Source organism: Guillardia theta, assembly GCF_000315625.1.
Source record: "Guillardia theta CCMP2712 unplaced genomic scaffold GUITHscaffold_12, whole genome shotgun sequence".
Taxonomy (NCBI): domain Eukaryota; class Cryptophyceae; order Pyrenomonadales; family Geminigeraceae; genus Guillardia; species Guillardia theta.
In genome coordinates, this window is record NW_005434662.1 from 500056 (window position 1) to 514849 (window position 14794).

Genomic DNA, 14794 nt, shown 5'->3' on the forward strand with positions numbered 1-14794 from the left:
GATTGATCAAAGGTCTTGACGACTGCAATCCTGTTACCAGGGGAACTTCGGTTGCGGGTGGGACTCCAGTCGAAATCTCCTTCTTCAGCGTTCTGTTCATCGACCAAGCAACAGAGTCGCAGTTACATCGGTATATGGTCATCAGAAACAAGGCGTTCTCACGAATCATAGATCATGTTGTCCCCCACCGAGTAGATGCGAATCATGCGCGTTCCCTGCTCACGGTCTGAACCTCTATGCAGCAAAAGAAGCACCATCAGTGCTACCGGCAGAGAAGGCGCTCGGTTGACGGACTTCCAGTTGCTCGTCTTCTTCATGACCAGTCTCAACACATCGATCTCATGCAGGATCCTGCAAAGATCGTGAGGCCTCGCCAGCAGCCGACTCCGAAGGATTGTTTCGCGTCATTACCTGCTGACATCATGCTCATCTTGCACGTGAATCTCGCGAACGAGATCGTGCTCGTCCAATTTCCTGACGATGAAGAGAATGTCAGTCGAGCGGACAAACAGCTTCGGGAACGTGTTGTCTCCGTCTTAAAAATCGGGATGCAACTTACAGCAGTTTCTGTCCTGAAACTGCATGGACACGGAACAGATTTCGAAGATGGCTGAAGCCTTTCTCTGTAAGCCTGAGGGTCCATCACTCTCAATCTGTATGATCATCACAACTCACCATGCGCTCACATCCTCTTTTGTCCACTGCTGCGGAGGGATTCGCTGGATTCGCACTGTGCTGTCGCTGATAGGACTATCTTTCAATTTGCTCTTGCCGTGAGCTTTGCCTTGTGATAAACAATTTGAGCATTGATCTTCTTCAAGCACCAAATAAATACCTAATAGAGTACTTGAAAACGATGAGTTCATCACGTACAGGTACGTTGCGATGAGGTATACAGCTATGAAACCAACAACCATTCTATGCCTCCCAATCTTCTTGGTTCTTCGCCGAAGGGTCCCAACATATTTCGACCGGGTGAAGGAGGATAGGCCGAGAAGCATGTTTCTCTTTGACTCTGTCAAGAATTCAGAGACGTCATGTACGGACGGTTGACATTTTGCCAGACCTGTGGGTCCAGAAACAAATTTCCTTCACCAAGGGCCACCTCGCCTGTCAGGGTACAGAGGAGCTCCAACAAGGGATCTTAGAGCGGGAGGGGGATAGAACAAGTTGATTCAAGGAGGCAGGAGGGAACAGCAGGAGGTCTCAGTCTCTTCCTCGCTTGTCAGCCCACCAGCTCCTTCACTTCCCCAGCCATGACTGCCACGAAACTCGCAGTCGGGGCAAAACGTTTTTTTCTTGCTTCTTTTACGGCTTTAAATTGTTTTTAAACCGTTGAACACAGTCGGACACGCCGCCGGCCCCGGGCGCGGGCCCGGCGCGGTCCGGAAGTTACTAAGGCTTACTACGGCTCTCCGACCCAGTGTCAAGTCACTGAGTAAGGCTCCGGGTCGTCTCCCGAGTCCCAAAACTCGATCGTCACAGTGACTTCAAGTAGCCGGGATCATTACGCTGCTGACTGGCCCGGAGTCCGTCGCCTCACAGGAACGGTACGCCGTGACAGCGCGCGGGCGGCCGCACGCCGGCCCGCCGGGAGGCTGATCAATATAAATAACTTGGCAATTGCCAAGTTACTCAGTGCCAGTCGGAGCCCGAGTGAAAATACGGCCGGGCCCTGATCCGACATAGGAATCGCGCGGATGTCAGGATTGCTGTCCTGTGTATTCACGCTGAGGCGAGCGCAGACAAGTTTTGGCCATGGTGTTGGGGAGGGACAACATGGATGTAGGATGAGTGAGATGAGGAAGACAAGACGAAGACGAAGATGACGATGATGGAGAGCCGAAGTTTGAAGTCTCTTCAATGATGTGATGTCGCTGCCTTCGCTGCTGTGGGTGATGGAGAGTTTCTGGGCAATCCGCCCATGATAGGCTGCGTCTCCAACGGATGAACAGGATCCTCGGCGATTGCTCTAGGATTGCAAGCAGTGCTTCGACATCATCTTCTCTATGGATCACAGTATCTCCTCCTACAGTCCATGCACATGAAGTGAGAGTGCTCTTGTAATCTCTGGTGAACAAAAGTATGGAGGGTTACCTCCTGCTGGATCTATGCAACACCTTCGATGGGGATGAATGGCCGGTCCAGAAGTTCTTCAGCGCATCGTTTGTTCGCCATGACATCTCGGCCTTCTGGAGGTTTTCAATCGGCAACGTGAAGTTGCAATTGTTGGCGATCAAGCAAAGGAGGAGGACTCAGAGGAGCGTACTAAGAGCAGTGTTCTACAGCTGGCTCTTCCATGCGTCGGAAAACAGTGAGGAGGTGATTGGCGCCAGGTTGCACAAGTCCACCACAGACAAATCGTTGGATCTCTCTGCCCTCAAGTTGCGGATTCTTCCGCAGCAAGTCGTGAACGTCCAAGCAGCACTTGCTTCGACCCTGACAAAACTTGATCTGGCAAGCAACTACATTTCATTCTTGCCAAGACAACTGTTCGAACGTGTCTTGAACCTCAATGTTTTGAAGCTAACAGATAATCGTATACGATCCCTGCCATCCACTCTCTCATGCTTACAGTCCCTTCAATTCTGCCTGCTGGACAAGAACGATTTCGTGGTCCTGACGCCAGCAGTAGGGGATCTGAAATCATTGCATACGCTGCACATTCAAAGCAACCCAAACTTCACAAGCTTTCCGCTGGAGCTTGGAAAGAAACATCACGTGTCACTGGGAGGGACTATGAGAGAGCTGCTGTACGACTATGATGTTGTTGAATACCCTCCGCCTGAAGTCTCTGAGAATGGTTTAGCCATGCAGTTCGATTTCCTTTCTAGGATATGGAAGGCAGCAGAAACCGGGTACCTATCTCTGGGAGGAATGAACCTGAAGTCTATCCCTCACTTCCTGTACGAGCATCCCCTCCGGACGAGGATCACTGAGCTCAACATCTCGCAGAACAAGATCGATCGCCTTCCTCCGGCGTTCGGCCTGATGACAAGCTTGACTAGGTTGCGGATGGATGAGAACTTCTTTGTCTTCCCCAGCCAGCACATGATGAGGCAGTCTTCCTCCTTCCGCGACCTGGAGAGCAGAACCTTGACCGAGGCTTCCAAGCTTCCCTTCATGCACTTTCTTCGTCGGATCGCCACGTGCAAGTACACGAGAGAAATTGTCCTGAGCGGAGGTGAATGGATGTTTGACGGGACGAGAGTGGAAATCTCGGTGAGGTTGATAGCACCAGAGCTGTTCTTCTACACAAACTGCGCGATCCTTGACGTGCGGGGCAATGATATCAAGACGATCCCAGAGGAAATCTGCAAGCTCGTGACCATGACAAAGCTCTTGGCCGACAAGAACAGGGTTCGCACAGTCCCGGACACGCTCTCCAAGGTCACGTGCCTTCAAGGTATGTGGTGGGTTGAGTTTCTGGGTTGACGTTGAGATGCCCGACAGTCCTCTCTCTAGCCGTGAATGAAATCAGAAGTCTCCCCGACATCTTCTCAGCCCTTGGCCAGCTCTCGCACCTGAATGTCTCCAGCAACCAGCTCAAAGTTCTGCCCAGCTCCATCACTAGCTGTGGATTGCTGTCTCATCTGTGAGCCTGCTGACGATAAAGCTTTCCTCTGACCCGACTGCTGCAGCTACGTAGATCGCAACGAGATTCACTCCTTCCCCAAAGATTTCAACAGGCTCCTCTCGTTGAGGGTCTTTCACTTCGGCCACAACTCCATCTCCCAGCTCTCCCCGCAGCTAGGAGCTAGCTGGTACTTGGAGGATGTCAACGCAGAGGGATGCTTTGCGGTATGTTGTCGTCCCTGTCCTCACTAGCTGATCCCGCAGCAGATCCAGGAGTCCCCACAAGAAATTCTCAACGGCTCCACGAGTTTCTTCCACAAGGTGGAGGCATACCAGTCCCCGCACACGAACTTCGATGCCTCCCTCCTCGTCCGCCTGCTCGCAACGCCCACAGGCCGGAGGATCACTCAGCTCCCGCCTGAGATGAAGACGCTGGCGAACCTCAAGGAGCTGATGGAGAGGCTGGAGCGAGAGGTGAAACCTTCCATGCTGTCACTTCCGATTGACCTGTAAGCACGGGGTTGCAGACGGGCACTCCTGTGCAGGAAATAATGTTTCCTTCCTGTCTAGAGGGAGAGGAGGAGGATGAGAGCCGGATAATCGAGTACCTTCCGCCAGAAACGATCTACACCAGGAACTGGAGGCTGACCAAGATGGCCCAGGTGACCAGTTGTGACTGTGGTCTTTCCTTGCTTTCCTGTGCATGTATCCCATCCCATACTTCCTCGCGCTTTCTCACCTGCCCCTGCCTGCTCAGGTGGATGGAAAAGATGCCAACCTGGTCAACAGGAAGATCAGGGCGAAGCTCGCGCCGTACCGCCGGCGACCTCCTCTCGTGCGCTACCTCTGGGGGTTGTGGTCCAGCTCTTCAGCGGGGCTCGCAGACTTCTCCGGCACAGGGATGGTCAACCTCAAGTTTGACATCCTCTCGATCAGCTGGATCACCAGGCTCTCGCTGTCTTACAACAGAGTGTCAACTCTCCCAGCTGGGATCGGCAGCCTCACCCAGCTGCAGAGTCTTGACCTCAGCCACAACCTCATCACCTCCCTCCCACCGCAGATCGGCCAGCTGACAAGCATGAAGCAGCTGGATCTTAGCTTCAACATGCTTGACTCTCTCCCCAAGGAGATGTCCTCTCTCCCCGACTGGTCGTATCCCCGGGACCCGCGCGCGAAGAATCTTTTCTCCCTCGACTGGATCACAGGCAACCCCATCTCCTTCCCTCACCCTCAGATCCTCCAGCTCGGTCCCTCCCACGTCCGCGGCTTCCTCCGGCTCGTGGCTCAGGCGGAGGAGACGGGGCGCCTAGACTTCCAGCAGCGAGAGCTTCCTATCTTCCCTGAGCAGCTCACAGGCTTCACCTTCCTCCAGCAGCTGGACCTCAGCAGCAACAAGATCGACCGGATCCCTCCCGCCTTCACCAGCATGGTCAACCTCAAGGAGTTCACAATAGCCGGCAACAACGTCGATCGACTCCCCACCAGGATGAGCTCCCTGACGTCGCTCGAGGTTCCTCGCCCCCTCTGCTTCCTCCTCCCCCCACCGATCTCCTCCTGACTTCCTTGTTGTCATCCATCGTTTCCGATCGCTCCCCTCCCTTCTGTATCGCCAAGTGCTCTCTTGTTTATTTTTCCTCCTCTCTTCCCTCTCCACACAGTGCTGGACTGAATCCTGGTCTTCTCCTCTGCCGTCCTTGATTCACTCCTTTCCTCACCGTCTCCCTGCACAGATTCTCGACGTGCGCGACAACCAGCTCAAGTCAGTCCCGGAGGGCATCGGCATGCTGCATGCTCGACTCGTCCGCCTCAACCTTGGGAGGAACGTGATCGAATCTCTTCCTCCTTCCATCGGCCTCCTCTCAAACCTCAGGGTCCTCGAGCTCAACTGGAACCTGCTCTCCTTCCTCCCTGCCGAGCTGGAGAGCTGCAGGCAGCTCGAGGAGCTGCTCGCCAGCTACAACCAGCTGCGGCAGCTCCCCCATACCTTCTCCAACCTCACCAACCTCCGAGTGGCAGCGATCCAGAGCAACAGGATGGAGCTCCTCCCCTCCTGCTTCGGCAACATGCCGAACCTGACGAAGCTCGCGCATCTCAACAACCCCTGGAAGATGCCGCAGCAGGAGATGCTCTCCTGGCCGGAGGAGTTTGAGCAGCACGACAGGTCCAAGATGTCCATGGGGATGAGGGTGTGGGGGAGGATCCAGCTGACGGAGAGGATGCGGTTTGCGAAGGTGGATGCGATCAACGAGGATGGGACGTTCGACTTGGGATTCGTCGACACGAGAGACACGAATGCTGAGATCAGGAAGGAGAGGAAAGTGCGAGTGGAGGTGATACACTCGCCTTCGTCTGTGGTTTGAAGATATGAACAATGATCTTGATGGTGGTGTGATGAAAATGACTACCAGACTTTATGCAACTGCTGCTGCTGCTGCTGCTGCTGCTGCTGCTGCTGCTGCTACTAATGATGATGATGATGATGATGATGATGATGATGATGATGATGATGATGATGATGATGATGATGATGATGATGATGATGATGATGATGATGCTGATTTGAATGCTTGTCCCAAATTAGATGGTCATTTGATGACGATGAGCAGATGGCTGGAGAGCTCTTGATCAAGCCGCTGTCTAGTCATGACCGGCTGGTGGATTTCATGAGCAGGATCCATCTTGCTTCTAAGCACAAGGAGGTGACGCGAGTGAGGAGCTGAGGTCTTGTGCTCTGACATGGCTGCAGCTCGACCTCTCCGGCTGTTATATCTCGGAGTTCATCGACTACGACGGGGGAGCTGGTTTCAAACACGTGGTGGAGGCCGGTTGGTACACGAGGGGACTGAGAAAGCTCCTCCTCTCGCACAACAGGCTGTCGACGCTTCCTCCCTCCATCTCTCGACTTTCTTCCCTCACTGTCCTGCAGCTCCAGCAGAACTCCCTCCTTGCGCTCCCGGAGACTCTCAGCTGCCTGATCAGCCTGGTCGAGATCGACGTCTCCCACAATCTCCTCACTGTGCTGCCCTGCGGCCTCGGCATCCCCGCAGAGCTGGAGACGATCGTCACCCATCACAACCCGCTCCTGGCTCCTCCCCCCGAGGTCGTTCGAGGAGGAGCGCAAGTCATCAGTCGATACCTGCGAGGAGTACACCTGGCTCGGAGGACAGGGGAGCTGTACTGGGAGCAGCTGGGACTGTGCAGCATCGACACGCTGACGGTGATGCTGCCTGACGGGGAGGCGGCGACGCTGCGAGAGCTCTATCTCGACGACAACCTCCTCGTCGTCTTCAACCCCTCGGTCCTCGCCGAGCTGGCAGCCCTTCGCGTCCTCCGCTGCTGCAACAACTTCCTCACCTTCCTGCATCCTAACGTTGGGCTCTTCTGCACGCAGCTCGAGCAGCTGACCCTGGACGGCAACCGCCTCTCCCACCTCCCTCACACGCTCGGCACGCTGACGGGACTCCTTGCGATCTCTGCGGATAGGAACCCCCACCTGCTGTCTCCTCCCCCGGAGGTGAACGCGCTGCCCTCCTCGGTCAAGATCCGCTTCCTCCAGCAGATGTCACATGCTGTCTCGCACCAGCACGCTGACCTCTCTGACTTTGGGCTGCAAGCAGTTCCTCCCGATCTACTGGAAAACAGCAGCATCCGCGTCGTCCTGCTCGGCCACAATCAGATTTCGTCCCTCCCCCCCTCTGTCCAGACTTGGACCTCCCTCGTCGAGCTCTGCTTGCAGGGCAACCGGATCAACAGGCTCCCTGCTAGCATCGGGTTCTGCACTGCTCTGACTTCCCTCGACCTCCGCCACAACCGTCTGCGCCGGTTGCCTCCGGAGATGGGCAGGATGCGAGCATTGAACAAGCTCCTCCTCCTCGGCCAGCAGTCCAGCTCTACTCGGGACACGGCTGGTCTACAGCAGGGGTTCATGTGGAGCACGGAGGAGGCTACTGTAGGACACGTTCATAACCTCAGCGGCTGCGACGAGTACGTCTGCCAACCCAACATACCTAAGCTTGTCTGCCCATCCTGCCTCGCTCAAGGGCTGGTCATGGCTGGGACCTTCGACAGTGAAGAGGTAGAGACTCGGCTGCACGCGTACCTGTCGCAGGAGGAGGAGAGGCAGAGACGGGGGAAACCGTCGGTGGAGTTCCCTACCGTAGAATGTCCGACGTGCGGCGAGAGGACGCGGCTAAGCGAGCTGAAGGAGCCGAGGAGGAAGGACTCTTCTGCAGTCAGGGAGTGGATCCCTTCCAGGCTGTGGCATCATGACGTGTGGAGTCCTGAGCTGCCTCAGCAGACGTTCTCCGCCTTCTACACGAGGAGCAGCAGGACAAGAAGCCCTTCGGACAACCGCCATATCCCCGACATCATCGAGACGCCTCCCATGCTCGGGGGGGAGGGAGACGCGCATGACACGCAGGCAGTGGTCTCGTACCTGGCCCGCTGCCTGGAGGCTCGTGGAGGCAGCCTGGCGCTCTCCAACTTTTACCTCCTCCAGTTCCCGCTCGAGGCCCTCGACCTGTCGGGCCTCCGCACGTGCGACGTCAGTCACAACAGCATCAAGGACCTCCCGACGGATCTCGACCGGCTGACTCGCCTCCGCTCCCTCCGGGTGGACCACAACATCCTTGAGATGCTCCCCCCCGGCCTTCGCTTCCTGACTTCCCTCACCGAGCTGCTCGCCAACGACAACATGCTCGAAGAAGTCTGCCCGGAGATCGGAGCTTGCGTCCACCTGACAAGGCTGAACCTGCACGCGAACAAACTCGTTACTCTTCCCCACACCATCGGCAACTGCTCCCTCCTCACACAGCTCACCATCCACCAGAACAAGATCAAGGTCATTCCCCCCTCCCTCAGCAACGCCAGCAACATCACCATGCTCGAGCTGGACGGCGGGCCGGAGGACTGCCACTTCGTCTCTCCTCCTCCTCCCATCCCGAGCCAGAGCTCTGCCAACTTCATGAGGTACCTCAAGGAGCTTTACACCTACTCCAAGGAGAAGAGGCTCTTCACGCCGGGCTACGGGCTAGAGGAGGTGCCAGGCCTTGTCCTCGAGGCCGCCACGTGTGTGGTGGCGCTGAACTTGGACGCGAACAACATCAGCCAGCTGCCGGAGGAGATCGGTCACTTCACGCTACTGGACGAGCTCTTCTCCATCTGCGACAACGAGCTTGTCGAGATCCCCGAGAGCGTCGGGAACCTCGTGAGGCTTCGGAGCCTGAGGCTGTCGGGCAACAACCTGACCATGCTGCCCGACAGCTTGTCAGAGCTTGTCTGCCTCGAAGAGTTCCTGGTGGACCACAACAACCTGCAGGACTTCAACCGCTGCTTCAGCACCATGACCTGCCTCCACACGCTCTCCATCGCCGACAACAACATCAAGGAGGTCTATCCCGAGTTCGGCCTCATCTCCTCCCTCACCTCCCTCAACTTCGTGGACAACCCGGTGGTCCTACCTGGCCCCGAGGTCAGCACCAGGGTGACGGAGAAGGTGGTCGACTACCTGGGGAGGATCAAGGTGTCTCAGTCGACGGGCTGCCTGGACCTCGCCAACTTGGACCTTTTCTCCCTCAACCATCAGGTCAAGGACGCGTACACTGCACGGGTCATCGACCTCCGCCACAACCACATCGCCGCCCTCCCACACGACTTCGCCCTGATGGTCCACTGCCAAGAGCTGCTGCTGGACGGGAACCCAATGAGCCACCTGGAGGACTCGATCGGCAAGCTCGTCTCCCTGGAGGTCCTCTCGGTAGAGAGGATGGCCGACCCCCTTCGGGCCTTCCCGGAGGTCTCGTTCGCCGGGCTGAGGAAGCTGGTAGTGCTCAAGGCAGCGCACAACGAGATCTCCATGCTGCCGGACGTGTTCAAGTTCGTTTCCCATGTGGAGTATGTGGACCTCAGCAGCAACATGGTGAGAGTTTGTAAGGGGCTGAAGAGCCTGCGCTGACCCGCTGTCGCAGTTGACGCAGCTCCCTCCCTCCATGACCAACTGCCGCCAGCTCAAGGTCCTGCTGGTGAACAACAACCGTCTGAAGCAGTTGTTCAAGGGATGCAGCAACCTCAAGTCCCTTCACACTCTTGACATCTCTCAGAACAAGCTCACGAGGCTGTCGAGGGGCCTTGGCGGCCTCTACCTCAGCGAGACGCTCAAGAACTTCGACCTGTCGGGCAACGAGTGGGAGATGCCCCCGGACGAGATCACCTCCAAGGGAGAGCAGTGGATGCTCAAGGTAACGACTAGCACCGAGGGGCCTCGTGTGTCTCACTTGCTGCTTGCAGTACGTGGGGGAGTTGTGGAAGGCGAAGCTGGCGAACGGGATCAGCCTCTGCAAGTTCAGCCTGTCGAGGGTGTACGAAGATATCATCCAAGACAACCTGGTAGAGCTGGCGCTGGACGACAACGAAATCTCCATCATACCTCCATCCATCAACCGCCTGAAACGACTCGAGGATTTCTCCATCCAGAGGAACAAGTGAGCCTCTCGCCTCTCTGCCCTCCTCCTCCTCCTCGCCCCACCAGCTGACTGGCTGTGCAGGCTGACGGAAATCCCCGAGGAGCTCTGGAACCTCCGGGCCCTCTCAGTGCTGAAACTGGACGACAACAAGATCACCTCGATCTCTCGCAACATCGTCCGACTCGCTTCCACTCTCACCTGGTTCAGCATCGAAAGAAACTTCGTCACTTCCTTCCCCGTGGAGTTTGCTCAGATGGAGGTCCGTAACCTGCTCCCCTCCTCCCCCCTCTCTGACCTCACGATCCTGCTCGCAGATGCTCGAGATCTTCAACTGTTCCACCGCCGGGCTAGACGCTGACGTCAGGCACGCGTATGAATCCGGGCTCGAGACCTTCATGGCCTACATGCGAGCATGGTCGACCGTCAAGACCTCCGGCAGGCTGGACCTCAACTGGGACGCGTCGCTTGCCTGGGATCCCTTGCAGGAAATGCCAGCGCAGCTCTGGAGGTTTGCGGACAGACTGACTGTCTTGTACCTCAACGAAAACTCCATCATGCATCTCCCATACAACATCTTCCTCCTCTACAACCTCAGGCACTTGTCGTTGGACAAGAACAACATACAAAGCTTGCCCTACTCACTCTGCAGACTGACCGCTCTCGAGGCCCTTTCCCTCCAGGACAACAATGACATGTACGACCCTCCTTATGACGTCTACCTCGAGTTCGGGCTGCCGGGGATCATGAGCTACCTGAAGGCCCTAGACTCCGCCCCCTCCTCCAGGACCCTGGAGATCCAGTCGCTCAAGGTAGGGGAGGACTCGCTCTGTGCTCTGGTAGTGCTGAGCCAGGTTTACAGCTGAACTCCCTCAAGATCAACGACGCCATCCTGACGACGCTGGAGAGTCTCAGCCAGAGGAAGGCGAGGGCGGACGTCAGGCTGACTGACGGCCGTCGGCACAACGAGGCGGAGTCGTTGCAGATCGCGCACCGACTTGCGCTCATGCACATCAGCTCCCTCAACCTGGACTACAATGAGTTCGACGCCGTCCCCCCCGATGCCCTCAAGTTCACGGACCTCGTGCTGCTGTCGGTGGCGCACAACAAGGTGGAGTCGCTTACCGACAGGATCAGCGTGCTGAGCAACCTGACGGTTCTGGAGCTAGAGGACAACCTGCTGCAGCACCTTCCCCAGAGCCTTGAGGGCAACCGCTCGCTGGTGAAGTTGACGCTGAACAGGAACCAGTTCCAGTCCTTCCCCGAAGTCATCTTCGACCTGTCGGGCTTGCAGATCCTGAACCTTGCGCTGAACCAGATCGAGCTCGTCCCAGAGGCCTTGTGCGAGGCAAACACTGCGCTGAAGCTCCTTGCGCTGCAGCACAATCAGATCCATGCGCTGCCCAGCAACATCGGGCTCATGGCGAACCTGATCCTACTGGACCTTACTCAGAACCACATCATCTCCCTCCCCTCCAGCATCTCCGCGTGTCAGAGGCTCAGGGCCCTCTTCCTCTCCGGCAATCCCCTCCCCTCCTTTCCGCGCGACGTCCTCCTCCTCTCAAGGCTGCAGCAGGTCCTGTTCCTCTCGAGCCTCTCCCGCCTCCCTGACCCTCCTTGCGCAGTTGCGATGCTCCAGCACACAACTCTCCGGCGTGCCTCCTGAGCTGGGGCTGCTGACTTGTCTCAAGGAGCTGCTCCTCTCCGACAACGAGCGGCTGGTATGGCCGACCCCGGACGTTCTTGAGCAGCCCATTCAAGACGTCCTCTCCTACCTCCGTACTTACCTGGAAGCGGAGGAGGAGGAGGACGGGGGTCAGAGCGGCGCTTCAGGCCCTGAGACGCGGGGGGTCAGCGTTGACTCCTTCCTCGCCCACAACGCCCGACTGGCCGAGCTGATGGTCGAGCTGCAGGAGCTGACGCTGGAGCTGGAGGAGAAGCAGAAGGAGCTGGCGAAGCACACGAGGATAGGGAACAAGTCCAAGGTCGCGGAGCTGCAGGGGGTGGTGGACGAGCTAAACTACGAGAGGCAAATGCTGGCCCACGAGCTGAGAGAGACGGAGGAGCTGGGAAAGTTGGACGAGAACCTCCTGCTGATCGAGGCTGAGCTTTCAAAGATGGAGAACCCAGCCGAGGACTCGGACTCGGACTAGGAGGACGAGGGGGGTGGCAGGGGAGCAAGGAGAGGGCAAGGGACGAGGAAAAAAGGGAATGGTGGGAAGTAGAGGGGGTAGGGAAGGTGAGGGCGATGGAAAGGTTGTTGTACAGACTGCAAGGTTTGCAATGTAAACTATGAAAGAATGAATGTGAAAAGAATACAAGCAGACGCATCGCCGGAGGGGACGTGAGCCCGTCACCTGGCCCCACTGGGAGTCAAGAAGCAGGAGGGAACAACGTAATCCTCCGACACGTCCCGCCATTCCTCCACCGCCATGACTCGCAACTCGTACTCCCTGCCCTCCTCCAGCTGTATCGCCTCCGCGTTCAACTTGCTCTGGAAGGTCCTCTGCGACGGGTCCCAGGCAAACAGCACCGTCCGCACCTCCTTCTCCAGCCCTGACCGCAGCTCCATGTAGCGCATGCCCAGCGTGTACAGGTTGCTCCCTTGCCGGTTGATCTCTCCTGCCTGCCCGATCACGTACTCGCCCAGGGCCCTCGCGTCCACCTCGATGGTGTCAAAGTTTGACTTGGGAGCGCGGAAAGCTCGAGTGCCGTAGGAGGTCGGCAGTCCAGCCTCGCACTTCAAGGAGAATGTAGTCTTCACCCTCCACAGGTTGCTGTGCTCGAACTTCAGCCCCTTCTCCCCCAGATACACTGCAGTGATGACGTCATGCGCCTGCAAGTAGGTCAACCCATCCGGCGAGTTCTGTGCCAGGAGGGCTTGGATCTTAGGCCACATGACCGGGTCGCTGCTCGCCACGTCTTCAGCTGTCAGGCCCCGGACGTCCACTAGGTCATATCTAGCGTAGGCGTCCAGAAGCACTTGAATGGTCTCCAGGAAGTGCCCGAAGCTCCCGGCGATCTCCTCCCTCAGCTCCGCGAGTCTCCGCGCTCCCAGCCCCTTCCGGATCTCCCTGCTCGTCTCCCAGTGCGACAGCCAGCTGTCCAGCTTCCTCGTCGTCCTGCGGCCGTAGGCGTTCTGCAAGCCATGCTGAGTGGTAGGGGGACCGGAGTTGTCTACCGCAAGAGAGATGGCGCCTTGAGTCGCGAGATGCAAGGGAGTGCAAAGGTTGCGATCGAGCAAGTTCACGTCCGCGCCTCCTTCAAGCAGCACGTAGCAGATGCTCTCCAGGCCACACTGAGCCGCCAGATGCAGCGCGGACATCCCGTCCGTCTCCTCCAGGGAGTCTACGTCGAGTTTGAGCTTACCCTTGCTCAGAATCATCTTCACAGCTCCTTCCTGCCCCATCTTGACCGAGTAGTGCAGCGGCTCGATGCCCAGAAGGTCCCGAGCTCGCACGTCCGCTCGAGCATCGAGCAGGAGGCCGATCAGATCAGAAGTGCCGTTGACGCAGGCCACGTGCAAGGGGGTCCGGCCCAAGTCATCGGCATGACTGAAATCGGCCCTCATCTCCACCAGCACCTTCACGACCGCCGACCGGCCGGCAGCACACGCTTGATGCAGAGGCGTCCAGCCCATGGGGTGCCGGAGGGTGCGGAACTCTTGAACCACTTCCTTCTTGCGGAGTTTCGGTGCCACGTCACCGGGGGCGTCGCCCTTGATCCACAAGGTCGAGCTGGCAGCATACTGAAGTGGTAGGCGAACGAGCTTAGGTAGGCGCTGCTCAGCTGGAGCCTTGCTGGACCGACCAACCGGCTCACCTCCAACAGGAAATTCAGCTCCAATGATATCAAGCTCTAGATCCCTCGATCGGCTGAGAGCACGAACAGCATGATACCTTCCGAGCGCTGCTGCGCGATGCAGAGCGCTCTCTCCATGCTTGTTCAGCGCGTTGACGTTGACGCCATACTGAATTGCCAGCTGGACACAGGCTGGCCCTCTGGCCTCGTGCTCTACAGCAAGGTGCAAGATGGTCTCATTGTCTGCAGTGAGACAAAGGACGAGGTCAGGGTCATGGTCCAACAGGAGCTGCATCGTTGCAACGTGGCCATTCTTGGCTGCTCGATGGACGGCGGTGTGGCAGACCTTGTGGTCTCCGATCCAAGGATCGACGTCGAAGCAGGCGAGGAGGGAGGCAACAATCTCCTCCAGCCCTCTCTCAGCAGCGAGCATCAGAGGCGTGATTCCGTGCGGGTCAGTTAGGTTGACGTCGATGCCGTAGAAACCGACGTGCCGGATGTCATCCGTGTGCGGGTGAATTACGCACAGGGGAGCTGCTTCCGGAGCTGCGAGGTCCCAGACTCTGACACCCGAGTCAGGGGTCGAAGAGGCGATGACCAGGCACTTGTCACGATAGGAAGCAAACTGAATGTCGTAGACCGGGCCTCTGTGAGCGTTCTCACCATCTTCCTCCCCACAGAAGGTCTTGTAAGGGCCCTTGGTGAGCCCTTCCGCTGTCTTCAGCCTCCACAGGAAAATCTCTCCGGTCCCCGAACCTGAGATGATCACCTCGTAGACTCTCTCCTCGAAGACAGGGTAGCGGAATTTCTTGGACTTGGCGCACATGACGGCGCTGTCGTGGCCCTTGTAGATTCTTGTCTTCTGCGTGTCGAGGTCCAAGATGCGGAAAGTCCTGTCGTTGGAAGCGGTGAGGAGGATAGTGGACGTCAGCTGGATCGAGTTGATCGACGATCCTTGA

At 57.5% G+C, this 14794-nt stretch overlaps 2 protein-coding genes across 2 annotated transcripts; one reads left to right on the plus strand and one right to left on the minus strand.

Annotated features, from left to right (window-relative positions):
- Nucleotides 1-178: 178 nt before the first annotated feature.
- Nucleotides 179-1258, minus strand: GUITHDRAFT_151005 (hypothetical protein; the record flags this gene model as incomplete). Its single annotated transcript, XM_005838096.1, has 7 exons — nt 1067-1258; nt 836-1015; nt 676-784; nt 560-631; nt 412-474; nt 267-351; nt 179-215 (listed from the first exon to the last, which is right to left on the minus strand). Coding segments are annotated over exons 2-7 (532 nt in total), but the record flags the coding sequence as incomplete, so codon positions are not given.
- A 3219-nt stretch (nt 1259-4477) lies between these two features.
- GUITHDRAFT_66212 (hypothetical protein) lies at nt 4478-11700 on the plus strand (the record flags this gene model as incomplete). Its single annotated transcript, XM_005838097.1, has 6 exons — nt 4478-4728; nt 6424-6493; nt 7160-7458; nt 8125-8416; nt 8687-8851; nt 11107-11700. The coding sequence occupies 6 exons, from the start codon at nt 4478-4480 to the stop codon at nt 11698-11700; spliced, it is 1671 nt and encodes a 556-aa protein (XP_005838154.1).
- Between the last annotated feature and the right edge of the window lie 3094 nt (nt 11701-14794).